Raw genomic sequence first — 14,062 nt, 5'->3', positions numbered from 1 at the left:
ATTTCCATGTTAAATAAATTTTGATTATAACCTGATAGACACCCAAGTAACTACATTATGAAAATTAATTCATATGGACTAGCTAAGAAAAAAATTATATATTGAAACATTGTATGGGGATATATAAAAATGAATACCATTAAAATTTTTCTGTCAGATGAGCATGCATATTTAAATAACTAACCTGGGCAATTCAGCATGAGAATATTACAAGATTAATACAGATTTTTAAAATATCAGTAGCTGAACATAAGCTAGAAAAGTATGAAATGTTAATCACACTCCTAAGAAGGAACTCTAGAAATAAATTAGAGAAGTGTCAATCTCAAGGATCCATTGAATCCAGCAAACAGAAGGGGCAGTCAGAAAAATGAGACAAAAATGATATTTAAAGCTGTTTCCAAAATATTTCAATTTGATATTATTAAATTTAAGGGAAACATAATCTGTGGTTTTCCTAAAGTGAAGTGACCTTTGACTTTCAAATTAAAAACACAGAAAGATGCTCCTCATATTTGGTTTAGAAAAAAATGTTGCAAAGCAATTTTCTGAAGTGTTAAGGAATTTACCTGTTTCCATTTTCCCATCCTGTGCAGCAGGCCCTTCGGGAATCACACTTTTCACCTGCAGAAACTCGTCAGGTTCATCTCCACCGATGATGGTAAATCCAAACCCCATGTTGCTCTTTTTTAGTGTGGTGCTGAGGAATGTTCCCTTCAACTGGGATGCATCCCGGGTGAACAGTGGTTTTTCTAGATTGGCCGATACAAGTCAAAAAAGAAAAAGCAGGGTTACGGCAAGTTCTTGTATGGGGAAAGGCCGCCACTGAGCAGCAATCCCCGGGTAAATGGGGGGTTTTCTTAGAGTAAATGTAAGCAGGTGTGGCTGCAGGAGCAAACCTCTGGGCACTTCCTACAAACACAGAGCAGTCCCAAGCATCCAGGAAAAGGTGAAAGGGCTGCTTGGTTTGGAGGGAGGTTTTTTCTTTTCTTTTTTCTTTTTTTTTTGTCAGGTCAACATTTCCATTCACTAAAATCACCTTGTGCTTAAAAGGAACTAAATCAACAGGCTGTCACAGCCTTCAGACAGAGGAGCATAAAATCATCCAGATGCATCTGGACATGCTCCTCTTGTTCTGAAAGAGTCCAGGTAGGAGGTATGCATGACTGGCTGGTCCCACACAAAATCTTGAAGGGACAGGAGTAGAAAACTGAAACGGACTATTTTGTTTTGTAAAGAATAGGAACAGTGGCATGGTAACACCTCTTCGAATGTCTCAATCGTTTCAAAAGAGTGCCTGGATGTGGGACTCAGTTAGCTTTTGCTTATATTATAAGATGCTATAGAGATAAGCAGATAAACCAATTTCTAGTGACCCGATAGTGGTTAGTATACTCTAAAATGTGAGTAAGAGGCAAGCCAATATCTCTAGACATTATGAATGTAAAGGCAACACTTTTTGTAACAATATGTTGACATATTCAAACCATATACCTAAATAATCTGAACAGTACTTGAATCCCCTCATATATGTTTAACCCTAATCCTCTCATTTGTTACATAATATGCTTTTCCAGCTGTGATTGGTAATAAGCATATTCCTAAGTATATTAAATGCCTTAAAAATAAGTCATATTAGGAATCAGAATTAATATCTGCTTGAAAATGTTACCACAGTCAAGTATTTTATACATTTTTTTTCGTTGTTCTAGTTTGGATGATACGATTTGATATTTCTAACAGCCACACTGTACATGGTGACTTAGTTAAGTATGCTGTTTTGCTGCTGTTACATTTTGGATGATATGTAATGGACAAACTATCAAGCAATGAGTCATTATTTTGGAATTTTACTTCACCTATTACATATCACACACATCTTTATGAAAAACAGAGAGAGCTTCCTTAACAGATAAATGGAAAAGCACACAATCTTGTCATCTACATTTCCTTATGAAAGTAACATGTGCAACGTGGAAAGAAGTTCAATGTGAGACCTTTACATTCATCCGTCCTGTGCTGTAGTGATACACGTGAAATCAGCAGGCATATCTGGGTCTCCCCGACTGCGAGAGCCTCCTCCGTGTTTCCCGAGTGAGTAAGAGACCACGACAACGTGAGAAGTGTGTGCAGCATCTCATCCCCCGAGTGGCTCCAGGGCGGAGTCAGGTGCAGCAAGCAGCCCGGGACATACCGATGCGCCAGGGCCTCCTGACGAGGTGGCGCCCATAGTGGGACAAGTCACTCACGCTGCGCGACCTCTCCTGGGCAGCGTGGGGGCGGGCGGGTGTGGGCCTAGGTACTGTCGATGACGAGCTGTCTACTGTCACAAAGGAGAACAAGCCTCAATCTTGTGCTTGGTCTTCTGGGTTCAAATTTATGAGTCTACGAATCTCTGCAGTTTACATGACCACTGTCAACACCCATTCTTCTCTACCTGGCAGCGTGCTGTGCATTCCTATAAGGCACTGCCCAGGTGTTAACTTCATTTATGCTTGCTAAATGCATGAGTTCAGAGACAGAGCAAACACCCAGCTAAAACTAATCCCAGGGGTTTAGGAAAAACAAATCAATTACATGAAACCATCCAAATTAAAGGCATATTTGGAAGAACAGGCAGTTTGATAGACAGTCTTTCCCTTTGAGCCATTGCTCATTGACAGGTACCAACCTCGGAAACCTGGGGCCTGCAGGGGCTTTGTTCCAAGTTCTGTGTGGGGCATGTTATGCTGCTGTAGCTTCCTTTTTGCTTCCAGGACAGGGTTTTCAAACTGTGTTCTTCTATTTATGTGGCTGAAAAATAAAATTTCAAATTAGGATAACAGTGGGGCAAAATCATTAAAGAGAACATATGTATAGCTCTACAGAAAGCAGGTGATTAAGGGACACCTAACATGATTATAGTTGAATGCCCCACCAGGCACGGAGTCAGGCTTCTGCTGGGGCTGGCCCAAGTACAACACACAATTCTGTGACAAGAGCAAAGTTCTCAATGGCTCTATCATACAGTATTGTATTTAAATCATGCATGATTCAGCCAAAAGAACCAGAATGTGCACTTACTTTCTGGTCTACTGTGTTAGTTTGAGACGAGTTTGGTGCATTAAAATAAGTGGTCAACAAATGAAATTTATACTAAATGGTGCTGAAAGAAAAAGTATCATCTAAGCTTTGTAAAGTCCCTACATCCAACAAGCTAAGTGAAAGGTAAATTCACTGATTGCCTTACACTTACAGCAACATAAGTCCACACGTTTTAGAACCAAACCTGGATTAAAGGGCTGGGATATGGGAGGAAAGGCTCTCAAGGATATTTATGGAAGTTGTGGAATACCTGTAGGATGACTGATCCGGAGAGCAATCAAAAGTATTTACACTCTGCATAGTGAGATAATAAGCTTCTAGATATCAGACACACAGTAGCTTTAAGCAAGTGTGGATCCACTAAACTAAGGGCTTAGAGTTTAAAAATTCCTTATAGGATCCTTATAGTATGATGCATTCATACATAAAATTTAGAGTTCCTTGTCCATGGAGAGAGTGGGAACCAACAACACTGCCTAGCAGCAGTGAAGCTCTTCTACGTATACATGTCCCACCAGAGGGATGGCATTTACGCTGATTTTGGTTCTTTGTACAAACAAAAAAAGGATTATGGTAGGACAGCATGAAAGGTGAGAGGTGCTAGAAGAGGCATGAACAATTACTGAGTACGTCACTCTGTGTCAGGTACTATATGTAAATTTCCTGTGAAGTCTCATGGCCACAGTCTTCTTTTTTTATATATATATATAAACATTTCTTTATTGAGTTATAGTTATTTTACAATGTTGTGTCAAATTCCAGTGTAGAGCACAATTTTTCAGTTATGTATGAACATATATACATTCGTTGTCACATTCTGTTTCACTGTGAGCCACCACAAGATTCTGTATATATTTCCCTGTGCTGCTCAGTACAATCTTGTTTATCTATTCTGCATTTTGAAATCCTAGTCCTTTCCCATCCCCTGTACCCCTGGCAACCACAAGTTTGTATTCGATGTCTATGAGTCTGTTTCTGTTTTCTATTTACATTTTTTGTTTTTTGTTTTTAGATTCCACATATGAGGTTTCTCACATGTATTTTTCTTTCTCTTTCGGGCTTACTTCACTTAGAATGATATTCTCCAGGAACATTCATGTTTCTGCAAATGGCGTTATGTTGTCGGTTTTTATGGCTGAATAGTATTCAATTGTATAAATATACCACAGCTTCTTTATCCAGTCATCTGTCGATGGACATTTAGGCTGTTTCCATGTCTTGGCTATTGTAAATAGTGCTGCTATGAACATTGGGGTGCAGGTGTCATTTTGCAGTAGGGTTCCTTCTGGATATATGCCCAGGAGTGGGATTCCTGGGTCATATGGTAAGTCTATTTCTAGTCTTTTGAGGAATCTCCATACTGTTTCCCACAGTGGCAGCACCAAACTGCATTCCCACCAGCAGTGTAGGAGGGTTGCCTTTCCTCCACAGCCTCTCCAGCATTTGTCATTTGTGGACTTTTGAATGATGGCCATTCTGACTGGTGTGAGGTGATACCTCATTGTAGTTTTGATTTGCATTTCTCTGATAATTAGTGATATTGAGCATTTTTTCATGTGCCTATTGATCATTTGTATGTCTTCCTTGGAGAATTGCTTGTTTAGGTCTTCTGCCCACTTTTGGATTGGGTTGTTTGTTTTTTTCTTATTAAATCGTGTGAGCTGCTTATATATTCTGGAGATCAAGCCTTTGTCGGTTTCATTTGCAAAAATTTTCTCCCATTCTGTAGGTTGTCGTTTTGTTTTACTTATGGTTTCCTTTGCTATGCAGAAGCTTGTAATTTTCATTAGGTTCCATTTGTTTATTCTTGCTTTTATTTCTATTGCTTGGGTAGATTGTTCTAGGAGAACATTTTTGAGATGCATGTGAGATAATGTTTTTCCTATATTTTCTTCTAGGAGGTTTGTTGTATCTTGTCTTATGTTTCAGTCTTTGATCCCTTTTGAGTTTATTTTTGTGTATGGTGTAAGGGAGTGTTCTAGCTTCATTGCTTTACATGCTGCTGCCCAGTTTTCCCAACACCATTGGCTGAAGAGACTGTCTTCATTCCATTGTATATTCTTGCCTCCTTTGTCGAAGATGAGTTGACCAAAAGTTTGTGGGTTCATTTCTGGGCTCTCTATTCTGTTCCATTGGTCCATATGTCTGTTTTTGTACCAGTACCATGCTGTCTTGATGACTGTAGCTCTGTAGTATTGTCTGAAGTCTGGGAGAGTTATTCTTCCAGCCTGTTTCTTTCTCTTCAGTAATGCTTTTGCAATTCTAGGTCTTTTGTGGTTCCATATAAATTGTATTATGATTTGTTCTAGTTCTGTGACGTATGTCCTGGGTAATTTGATAGGGATTGCATTAAGTCTGTAGATTGCCTTGGGCAGTATGACCATTTTAACAATATTGATTCTTCCAATCCAGGAGCATGGGATATCTTTCCATTTTTTTAAGTCTTCTTTAATTTCCTTCATCAGTGTTTTATAGTTTTCCATGTATAAGTCTTTAACCTCCTTGGTTATATTGCTTCCTAGGCATTTTATTACTTTGGGTGCTATTTTAAAGGGGATTGTTCCTTCACTTTATTTTTCTGTTGATTCATCGTTAGTGTAAAGAAATGCAGCTGATTTTTGAACGTTAATCTTGTAACCTGCTACCTTGCTGAATTCTTTGATTATTTCTAGTAGTTTTCGTGTGCTCATGGCCACAGTCTTGAATTCTAATTATCCTCATTTTAAAGGTGATGAGACTGACACATAAGAGGTCCACTGATTGCTCTAAGTCATATACCTAGTAAGCAGAATGGCTGGGATTTGACCATCTGTCCCTAAAATCCATCCACATACCTTCTCTTTTCAACGTGTGGTTTCACACTGGCAAGTGCACACATATTTAATATGCATGTGCACACACACACAGAATCCTCTCATTTGAGGTCTATAAATTCACATAAGAAAAGAAAGGAGGTAAAAGAAGCAAAAATCTCAACAAGTAATTTTCTATTAATATAAATCAGATAATTCCTGGTGAGGCAAAAAAGCGGTAGTCAGAACCATGCTAAGACGACTGCTATATCTAATTACTTCCTCATGAGAGCCAGGGTCGAGTGGCTGCCTGACCCACAGGCTCTGGAGTCTGTCGGTCCTGGATTCAAAACCTGGCTCTGCCACTTGATTAGCTGTGTGACCTTGCACAAGCTTTTAAACCTGAACCTTAGTGTCTTCATCTGTAAGATGGGCATAATGCTGCCTTCCCCCTCGGGTGGCTGTGAGGATTCAATGAAATGACGAATAACTGGCCCAGCGTTTCAAGCATAGACATGCTCAGTAACTAGCAGCAGCTGTTACCATCATGGCCAACACCATCAACATCTTATCATCACCCCTACTGCCGTTATTTTGAGTCCACAGGGAAGGCTTTATGGGGACGGGCTTTAAAAGCACTATGACCTTTCTCTAATGTTGCCTGAGGTATAGGCTAGGGTGTTATTTAGGAAGGAGGTGCTTAGCACAATGCTCTTTTGTACTGGAACCCACTGGTAGGGGGTTCAAAGTAAATCTGTCTTGTGGAAGATGACGTTCCATTGGAAGTAAATGCTATTGTAATGCTCTCGAGCACCAAGAAGTCACCATGATCCGTGGTGCATGGTGAACTACGGCATGGCGCTTGCCGAGTCTCCTCACCTTGTAAACTCTGGCAGTGCCGCTCTGCTTCAGAAGGGGCCGATCTAAAGTCTCTCCTCCCCTTCTCCATTTTCCCTTACTAAACTCCTTTGAACTCTTCCCCTTACTTAAAGAAATACTGTTTCTGACAATGCCCTTACTCATCTCTGCACCTTCACCTTTGCCTGCATCACCACAGGCACCTTTTGCTTTGAATGTATTCGGAGCTACTCAAACCAGCAGCACCCTACCAATCCTCTCCTCTTCTCCTGTGACACTCAGAGCATCATTGCTGTAGCACCTCAAGCAGGACAGCCTGGGTTTGAAGTGGCATCTCTGGTAAATTACTAAACTCCCTAAGCATCAATATCCTCACCTGTAAAATGGGGGCATTGATATCTACTTCTTGGAGTTGCTGTGAAGATAAGAGAAATAATGTTTGCGAAGTACAGATACACAGGGAGGGCCCCACAATTGTATGGTATAGTTGTTCTTTATTCTTCGAGGTACAGTTTTTCTCTGTTACTATTATTTATAAGTGCTGCTGCTATTGTTGTCATCACTATTACAACGCTTTTCCCAAGTGTCCTGTGACTCCTCCAACCTCACCCAGCGGCATCCTCAGTCTGCTATGCTCCTCCCCTCGGCTCTCATGAAACTTTCAACAGACTTCTGTCATCACAGTTTAGTTATTTATTTTCTGACACTCTGCCTCCCCATTAAGAGGATTTGAGGCCCTTTTAAAGAACAATAACAACAATGAAAAGTAAACAAAATCAGGGTGAAGTTCGTTGAGGCTAGGTGGAAGATCAATCGACAAAATTAATAATATAGGGTCTTACTTGTTTACTAGAGTTATGTTGCAAATTAGCTTTGAGCTTTCAAGCTGCTAATTCAACAGGAAAGAGAAGCCAGGTATATTCTTCAGAGTATTTAAGATTTGCCCAAGACAGTTGTTCTGAGGGACATAGTATTCCTGTTACTGAGTGTCGTGGGATCATTCTTCCCAGGTCTTGGATAAAGAGGTTTCTGTGACGTAGTACACAGCACCCTAAACGGTACGCCACAGTAATGAATTTAACAGGCTATAGTGACCTTGTCCTACTGTGTCTCAATGATTTATTTTTATGTTTGTGTGCTTTTCCAGATTGTGTACACCTGTGTACAGGGGCCATGTGTTATTCAACTTTATACACTAAGCACTGGACACAGTGAGAGACAATAATTTGTTGTTGTTGTTAAATGACTAAATGGTGAGTCTGTTTTAAAACTTTTGTTTGCGAATATATGTTAGTAGTTTTGAGCAACAGCTCTGAGGTGTACCAAAGTTTCAGCTTTCTTCATTTCCGATCTGTTCGATTTCTATTTTTCTAGGTCATTGTTCATCTTAAGCATAACTTCATTCTTAGAAAATTCACTACAAGAACTTTCTGGGGTAGGTTTACTGTACAATTAGGCTCTTCTAACTTGCCGCCTGCATGTAATTACCACCTTAGAAAATTCAGTGTGTAGTCACTTGCTTTATGGGAACAATGTTGAAAAGATTCCATTCACCATCAAAGTGAGTTTCTAGATTTCACAGAGAATGAAAATACCAATGAACTCATCTGGTTTGTCTTGTACCCCACAAACAGTGGAAGGTGGCCAAGGCTTTAGTGTCCTGAGCTAATTTTTGCTACCGAAAAATTACATTGTCACAAATGAAGTCATTCATTTAAAATTTAAAATGCTCCCAAGATTTAAAAGACCAATCACAGAGAAATATGATTGCAGCTGAAGAGGGAAGATTTGTCTTCTTTGTGCTTCTAAAATGAATAGTTTCTAGTCCTTTCAGCGAGGATTTGGGGGCCTCACAATGTGTAAACAGATGTGAGTGACAAAGGTCATCCTCCTCCTCCTCCTCACTGTTTAGTCTCCGTGAGAGAATTACGAGCGAGTGCATCTGTCCAGTACAGAACAGGAACCTGGGAAGCTGTCAAGAGTTCTCATTCTTTAGTCTATTATCATATTTTAGTAATAGAATTTGTAGGTGTTAAGATCTAAGAGGGTAAGAGACATACTCTGAAGTGGATAAAGCCCAACAACCTCACTTTCTCTTTTCAAAAAAGGGAAAAACTACTGACAGGAGATGCTTCCATGTGGGGTTGGCAAGGGGTTCGGGGTACTGGAGGAAGAGATTCCATCTCCTTCTCTCTTCTCACTTATTTGCAGCTTACCTCCCACCCCCTCCACCTTTCGTTATGCAATGGAAACTCAGGATAAGTTCCTATGTATCAGGACTTTGTAGTTCTGGATGAACCCAAGGAGCTTAAAAACCAAACAAAAATAAAAACAGAGAAGACTCAGGGCCTCCCCTAAGTCAACTGAGCCACAATCTCTGAAAAGGGTACAGGCAGTGACATTTTTTAAGAAAGCTCCCAGGTAGCTGTCCTGTGCTGCTGGGGTTGCAATCCCCAGAGTTAGAAGCTGAGAAGGTGTGAAAAAGTAGTTGAATAAGGAGTTTCTTCCCTTATTCCACAGGAAATCTCTTTTTCTCTATGAGGCCTTGGGGAGTACTAGGAAATGCTCTTTTGCTCCAGAAGAGAGGACTTGTACCAACAGAAGTTTCAGACACGCACAGAGGGAATGAACTATCTGCAGCTGACTGGATGACATGCTGCCAAAGGTAGTCTCACGTCAGAGTCCTGTTAGACTGCCACCTCCTTCACTGTGGGGAGGGGACGGAAGAAACAGGAGGAAAGCCCTGTGTCCTGAGCCCATCAGGACACCCACGACAGGTCCACTGCTTCTGTGGTTTTGGAGAGAGGCACACAGTCATGAATGACACCTTTCTGTACCTACTGGCCACTATCACACCATCCAGACTTCAGTTGACAGTTTAGAAATGGACCTTTGGGTCACTGGAGAAAGGGAAGAAAGCAACTTTCAAGTGGAGATTGTACCACAAGTGAAATATTTCCAAGGTGATCAAGGTGGCCACACTAATTACCCTGAGGTTTTGAGGTAGCCAGTGCTCAATAAATATTTATTGAATAAATGCATGGGTGGAGGCAGGCATGCCTGAAAGGTCATAGATCTCGCTGTTTTACAATTTAACTCTCCCATAAAATATATGTTGTGACAGAACTTTAGTGAAGCTTACGGCCAGCTTATATGATATAACTAATCTGCATTTGCGTAATGATCTGAGGAATTCTTCAAAACAGATTCTTTCAAGACTTTCTCATGAGAGTGAAAAAGTCAGCCCACTTTGAAGATGAAAGATTTGGATTTGCTGTCTTGTGTTACAACAGGAATGTGCTAATACGGAAACGCGCGTGCGCAACAACACATGGGAGCACCTGCAGGCAGCCACTCAGCGACGGGTGTGGGAAGGTTGGCTTGGGGTTTGGGACTGCAGCTCAGTGTGTCACCCATTCTATGCAAACTCACTTCTTTGGGGGCTTCCCCAAATCTGTTTTACTTGGAGCATTTTTTTTTTTTTTTAAAGAGAGTAATTTCTGAATGAAACCAGAGCATGAATTTCCTGGTTGCTTGGAATTCCATAGGTTTTCTTTGACCCCAATTCTGACTCCCACACTTCCGGATGGTCAGAAAAGTGCATGTTGCCTCCTCACATCTGAGTCCCTAAACTGCAGCCGCACTGGCAGCCAAACACATACACTGCTCCCTCCCTGCCTATATTGTTATTCATTTTAATACAAGCCTTGACGAGATGCCATACATTTTTCTCTACTATCCAGGTCAGGTAAATGTTATAAAAACTTCCTCTTGCTTTGGAAACTATAGAGACGATAATGATGCTACAGGGATCTTCTGGGGCCAACTCTTGTGATGGAAGGCAGGACACCATATTAAGGGCTTGGTCACTGCAGTCACATTGCTGGCATTCACATCCATGCCCCCCACATCCTAGCATGTGACCTTGGGCACATCATTTACCCACTCTGTACTTCAGAATTTTTCATCTGTAAAGCTGGGATGAAAATAATACCACCTCATAAAGTTATTGTGCGTATTAAATGAATTGAATCATCACTTAAGATGGATAAATCACTTCAGACCAGTGCCTGGATATAAGTACTCAACAAATGCTATTATGATTCATCAAGCAGGCTTTGCTAGGCACTGTGGTATGGGTGCAGGAAGGAGCAAAGATCAATAAGAAATGCAGTCTAGATTCGACACAACATTGTAAAATGACTATAACTCAATAAAAAAAGTTAAAAAAAGAAACAAAAAAGAAACGCAGTCTAGTAGGGGAGATAAAATAGAAACAAAGAGAACTATACAATAGACTTTACAAAATATGATGTATGCCTTACAGTGCTTTGAAAAGCTAAATTTTAAAAGTACTAGTTTAAAGATTAATGTTTTAAATATACTTTAGTTTAAAATATGAACTTTGGATAAATGGAAGCATTGAATCTATTTTGCTCAGAGAATTTTTTTTTTAATAGACTAACTGAATCCTGCCTCTTGAAAGATTTCTTCCCAATTTCCAACACTTAAGTGATAATTTTTTTTCTATAAATGCCCATTCATTATTCCCTACTATACCTGAGGGAAATGTGAGTTTGCTTTATGAATATGGGTGGGAAGACTGAGTCATTCACATGTTACTTTCTCCTGCCATTTCTGGACATGAGGAGTCTGATCTGGGAACACAGTATCCAGCGGGGAGGTGGAATCATGGCTGGCAGAGAAGAGCATTCTTACACTGGTGCTGAAACTCTCACAGCTAAGGAGTCTGTCCTTCATTACCCAACAGGCTGAGCTTCCCAAACGTGGATATATTTTCAGATAAATGACCTCTCCCTTCTTCCCCAGTAGCGGTGCTAAGTTATTTAGTTAAGACACTGACCTTAATGTGTATTTTATGTGTAGCTTATGTATAAGGGGTATTTCTCACTTAGCCATTACTATTTACCAATTCATGGAAAACTTGATATTTTATTCTCAGCAGAAATGACATCGTACACTGTCAATCATGTCATGAAGCCCTCAGGACCTACAAGATACATAGACTCATTTTCTAAAATTTCAGAGCCAGTAGGCATGCACTTAAAAACGTGTTCTATCCATCCTTTCTCATTCCCATAAAACATCTTTCTTAAATGTTACTGCTGGATGCAGGAGGAGGCTACTGTTATCAAAGGTATGGCTAAACTTTTGCTCCTACATTGAGTGAAAGTGGTGAGTTATAAACCTACAGGTGAGATAGAGATTATCTAGACAGAAACTAAAAGACTACACTGCTATTTCAACATCGTTCTGTATTAAGAGACAAGAATAAATACATTTTCTTCCACTGGTGTCTGCCAGCCCTGACTCACTGGCTTTAAGTTTCATACATACATTCATGAATGTTTATCAGTGTGCTAGGCACTGGGGACACAAACAGGAAAACAATGACACAACCCCTTCACCAAGGGGGCCCATACTCCAACGGAGGAGACACACAAACTGGGTGACTAACCACCTCAGGTTTGTGAAAGACTAAAGGATTTTCCAGGGTTTGGGACTTTTCAGTTCTAAACTCTGGACAGTCCTGGGTAAACTGGGATGCACTGATCACTCACAGTAGCCACTTAGCCACAAACAGCAATGGCTAGGTGATGAACTCGCCTTATACATAAGATACACATAAAAGATTAAAAAAATATAATTCTTGACTACTGGGTCTATCTCACTGCCCAGACCAGGGAAAAATCAAATACACAGCTATTCCTTTTATACACTAGAAAGTGGCCAGAAGATTTGTATGCACAAAGTGGGGACTCAAAGGAAGAAAAGAGAACTTAGTCTGATGGTTTGGGGGAAGCTTCACAAAGGAAGTGAGACTCCAGCAGGTTCTAGAAGGATAGATGTATTTTGCCAGATGGAGAAGAGGGGCATGTTAGGGAGAGAATAGTGGATACAGAAAGATGTTCAGAAATATTCCACTCTGCTTAGCCAGAGTATAGGGCTAGTGAATACACACATGTGGGGTGGTGGTGTGGGAACAGAGGTCGGGGGAGAGAATGAGCTATGAGATGGGAAAGGTGCTTCCAAGTTATGGTATGAAGTTTTGTTTTGTTTCAGAGTCTCCCTACTTCTATTGTGGCTTTGGTCTAATAGCCTTGAAAGTCCATAGCCTTGAAAGTCTTCATCCAGGAGGATGTGCCTCATTCCTGAACTTGGAGGGATTATAAAATGAGTTTCACCATATTAACCACATAGGAAAAGCTGTGGTGCTCCCTAGAATTCTCAATTATTTCAGCATCATTTACTGGCTCCCTCCAATGTACTGGTTATTATTCTTACTAGGTAATGTGAGGGTAAGATGCTCCGTGACAATGCAGAATCACATCATCCAGGGGACTGGGTATGACAGTGTGCAGGGAGGGGTGACAAACGTCTGACCTGTTATATACTCTGAACTGGATTGCTATTTATTAATAACTTATTTATGAGTTGCTAAAATGTGTAGTCACATTTTAGCCTAAGTCCTGTGAATTCCAAAAAATATGTCCAAGTATGATTAAGTATTGTACACCTGTGCATACATGGCACACATATAGAATGTTAGACACACACAGTCATGGATTACTGTGGTCCTGACTTCAAGGGAGAGTCAGAGAATTACCAAGGACACACAGAACAGTGAAAAATCATGAAAGCAACATCACTCATGCCTCAGAGTATCCAAGAAGGTGGGAGTCAGGAAAAGAGTGCCAACCAGGGGAGATGGACAAGACTGGGAGCAAGACTGTGGGACGATTTTGAAAATCAACAGGGCATGAAGATAATTCCAAATCCATGTAATAGCAAAACTCTCCAGGTACCCAAGTCCAATGTTCAGAGTGAGAAAAAGATTAAAGAATATTATTCTTGACTACTGGGTCTTTCTCACTGCCCAGACCAGGCGAAAGTCAACTACACAGCTATTCCTTTTATATGCTAGGAAGTAGTTCAGGAAGAATTAGAAAACCAAACAAAATTAAAACACACTTTTTATGAATCTCAGAGAGAAAAGGATCTTTTCCCTGGATACCTAGAATCTGCATAGAACCTTTCAGGATCTTGCCACTGAAAAGTGGCCATGGGGCCTGTGTGGGTGGGTGGGAGCCTATCATTCTGAGAAGATAAGGACCCCAGGAAGATAAGAGGCTTGGAAAAAAAGTAGTGGGAAGAGAGAATAAAGGTTTGGCAGAACCCAGAGCAAAGAAACGTGTCAGTAATTGTTGTCAACAATTCACTGTTGTCTTTAATAGGTAACCATTAGGGATAACTATTGTTGCAGAGTTTTATATAATTAACACACTATGCCTAAAATTATGACATAC

General features: G+C 40.4%; 1 protein-coding gene across 4 annotated transcripts in view; it reads right to left on the bottom strand.

The window, feature by feature from the left end:
• Positions 1-14,062, bottom strand: part of MAGI2 (membrane associated guanylate kinase, WW and PDZ domain containing 2) — a 1,119,445-nt gene that overhangs the window by 269,940 nt on the left and 835,443 nt on the right. For 3 of the 4 annotated variants that reach the window (XM_031454751.2, XM_031454752.2, XM_031454757.2), the window contains exons 8-9: positions 2,672-2,793; positions 570-752 (exon numbers count right to left, since the gene is read on the bottom strand). In XM_031454751.2, the coding sequence (XP_031310611.2) occupies positions 570-752; positions 2,672-2,793 (305 nt within the window). Of the gene's footprint in view, positions 1-569; positions 753-2,194; positions 2,324-2,671; positions 2,794-14,062 lie in introns of all 4 variants that reach the window. The other variant, XM_031454755.2, reaches the window with a different exon arrangement.

The sequence above is a fragment of the Camelus dromedarius genome, chromosome 7 (genome assembly GCF_036321535.1).
Source record: "Camelus dromedarius isolate mCamDro1 chromosome 7, mCamDro1.pat, whole genome shotgun sequence".
Taxonomy (NCBI): Eukaryota; Metazoa; Chordata; class Mammalia; order Artiodactyla; family Camelidae; genus Camelus; species Camelus dromedarius.
Note: the sequence above shows the minus strand (reverse complement) of the source record. Positions and strands in the feature narration are given on the sequence as shown.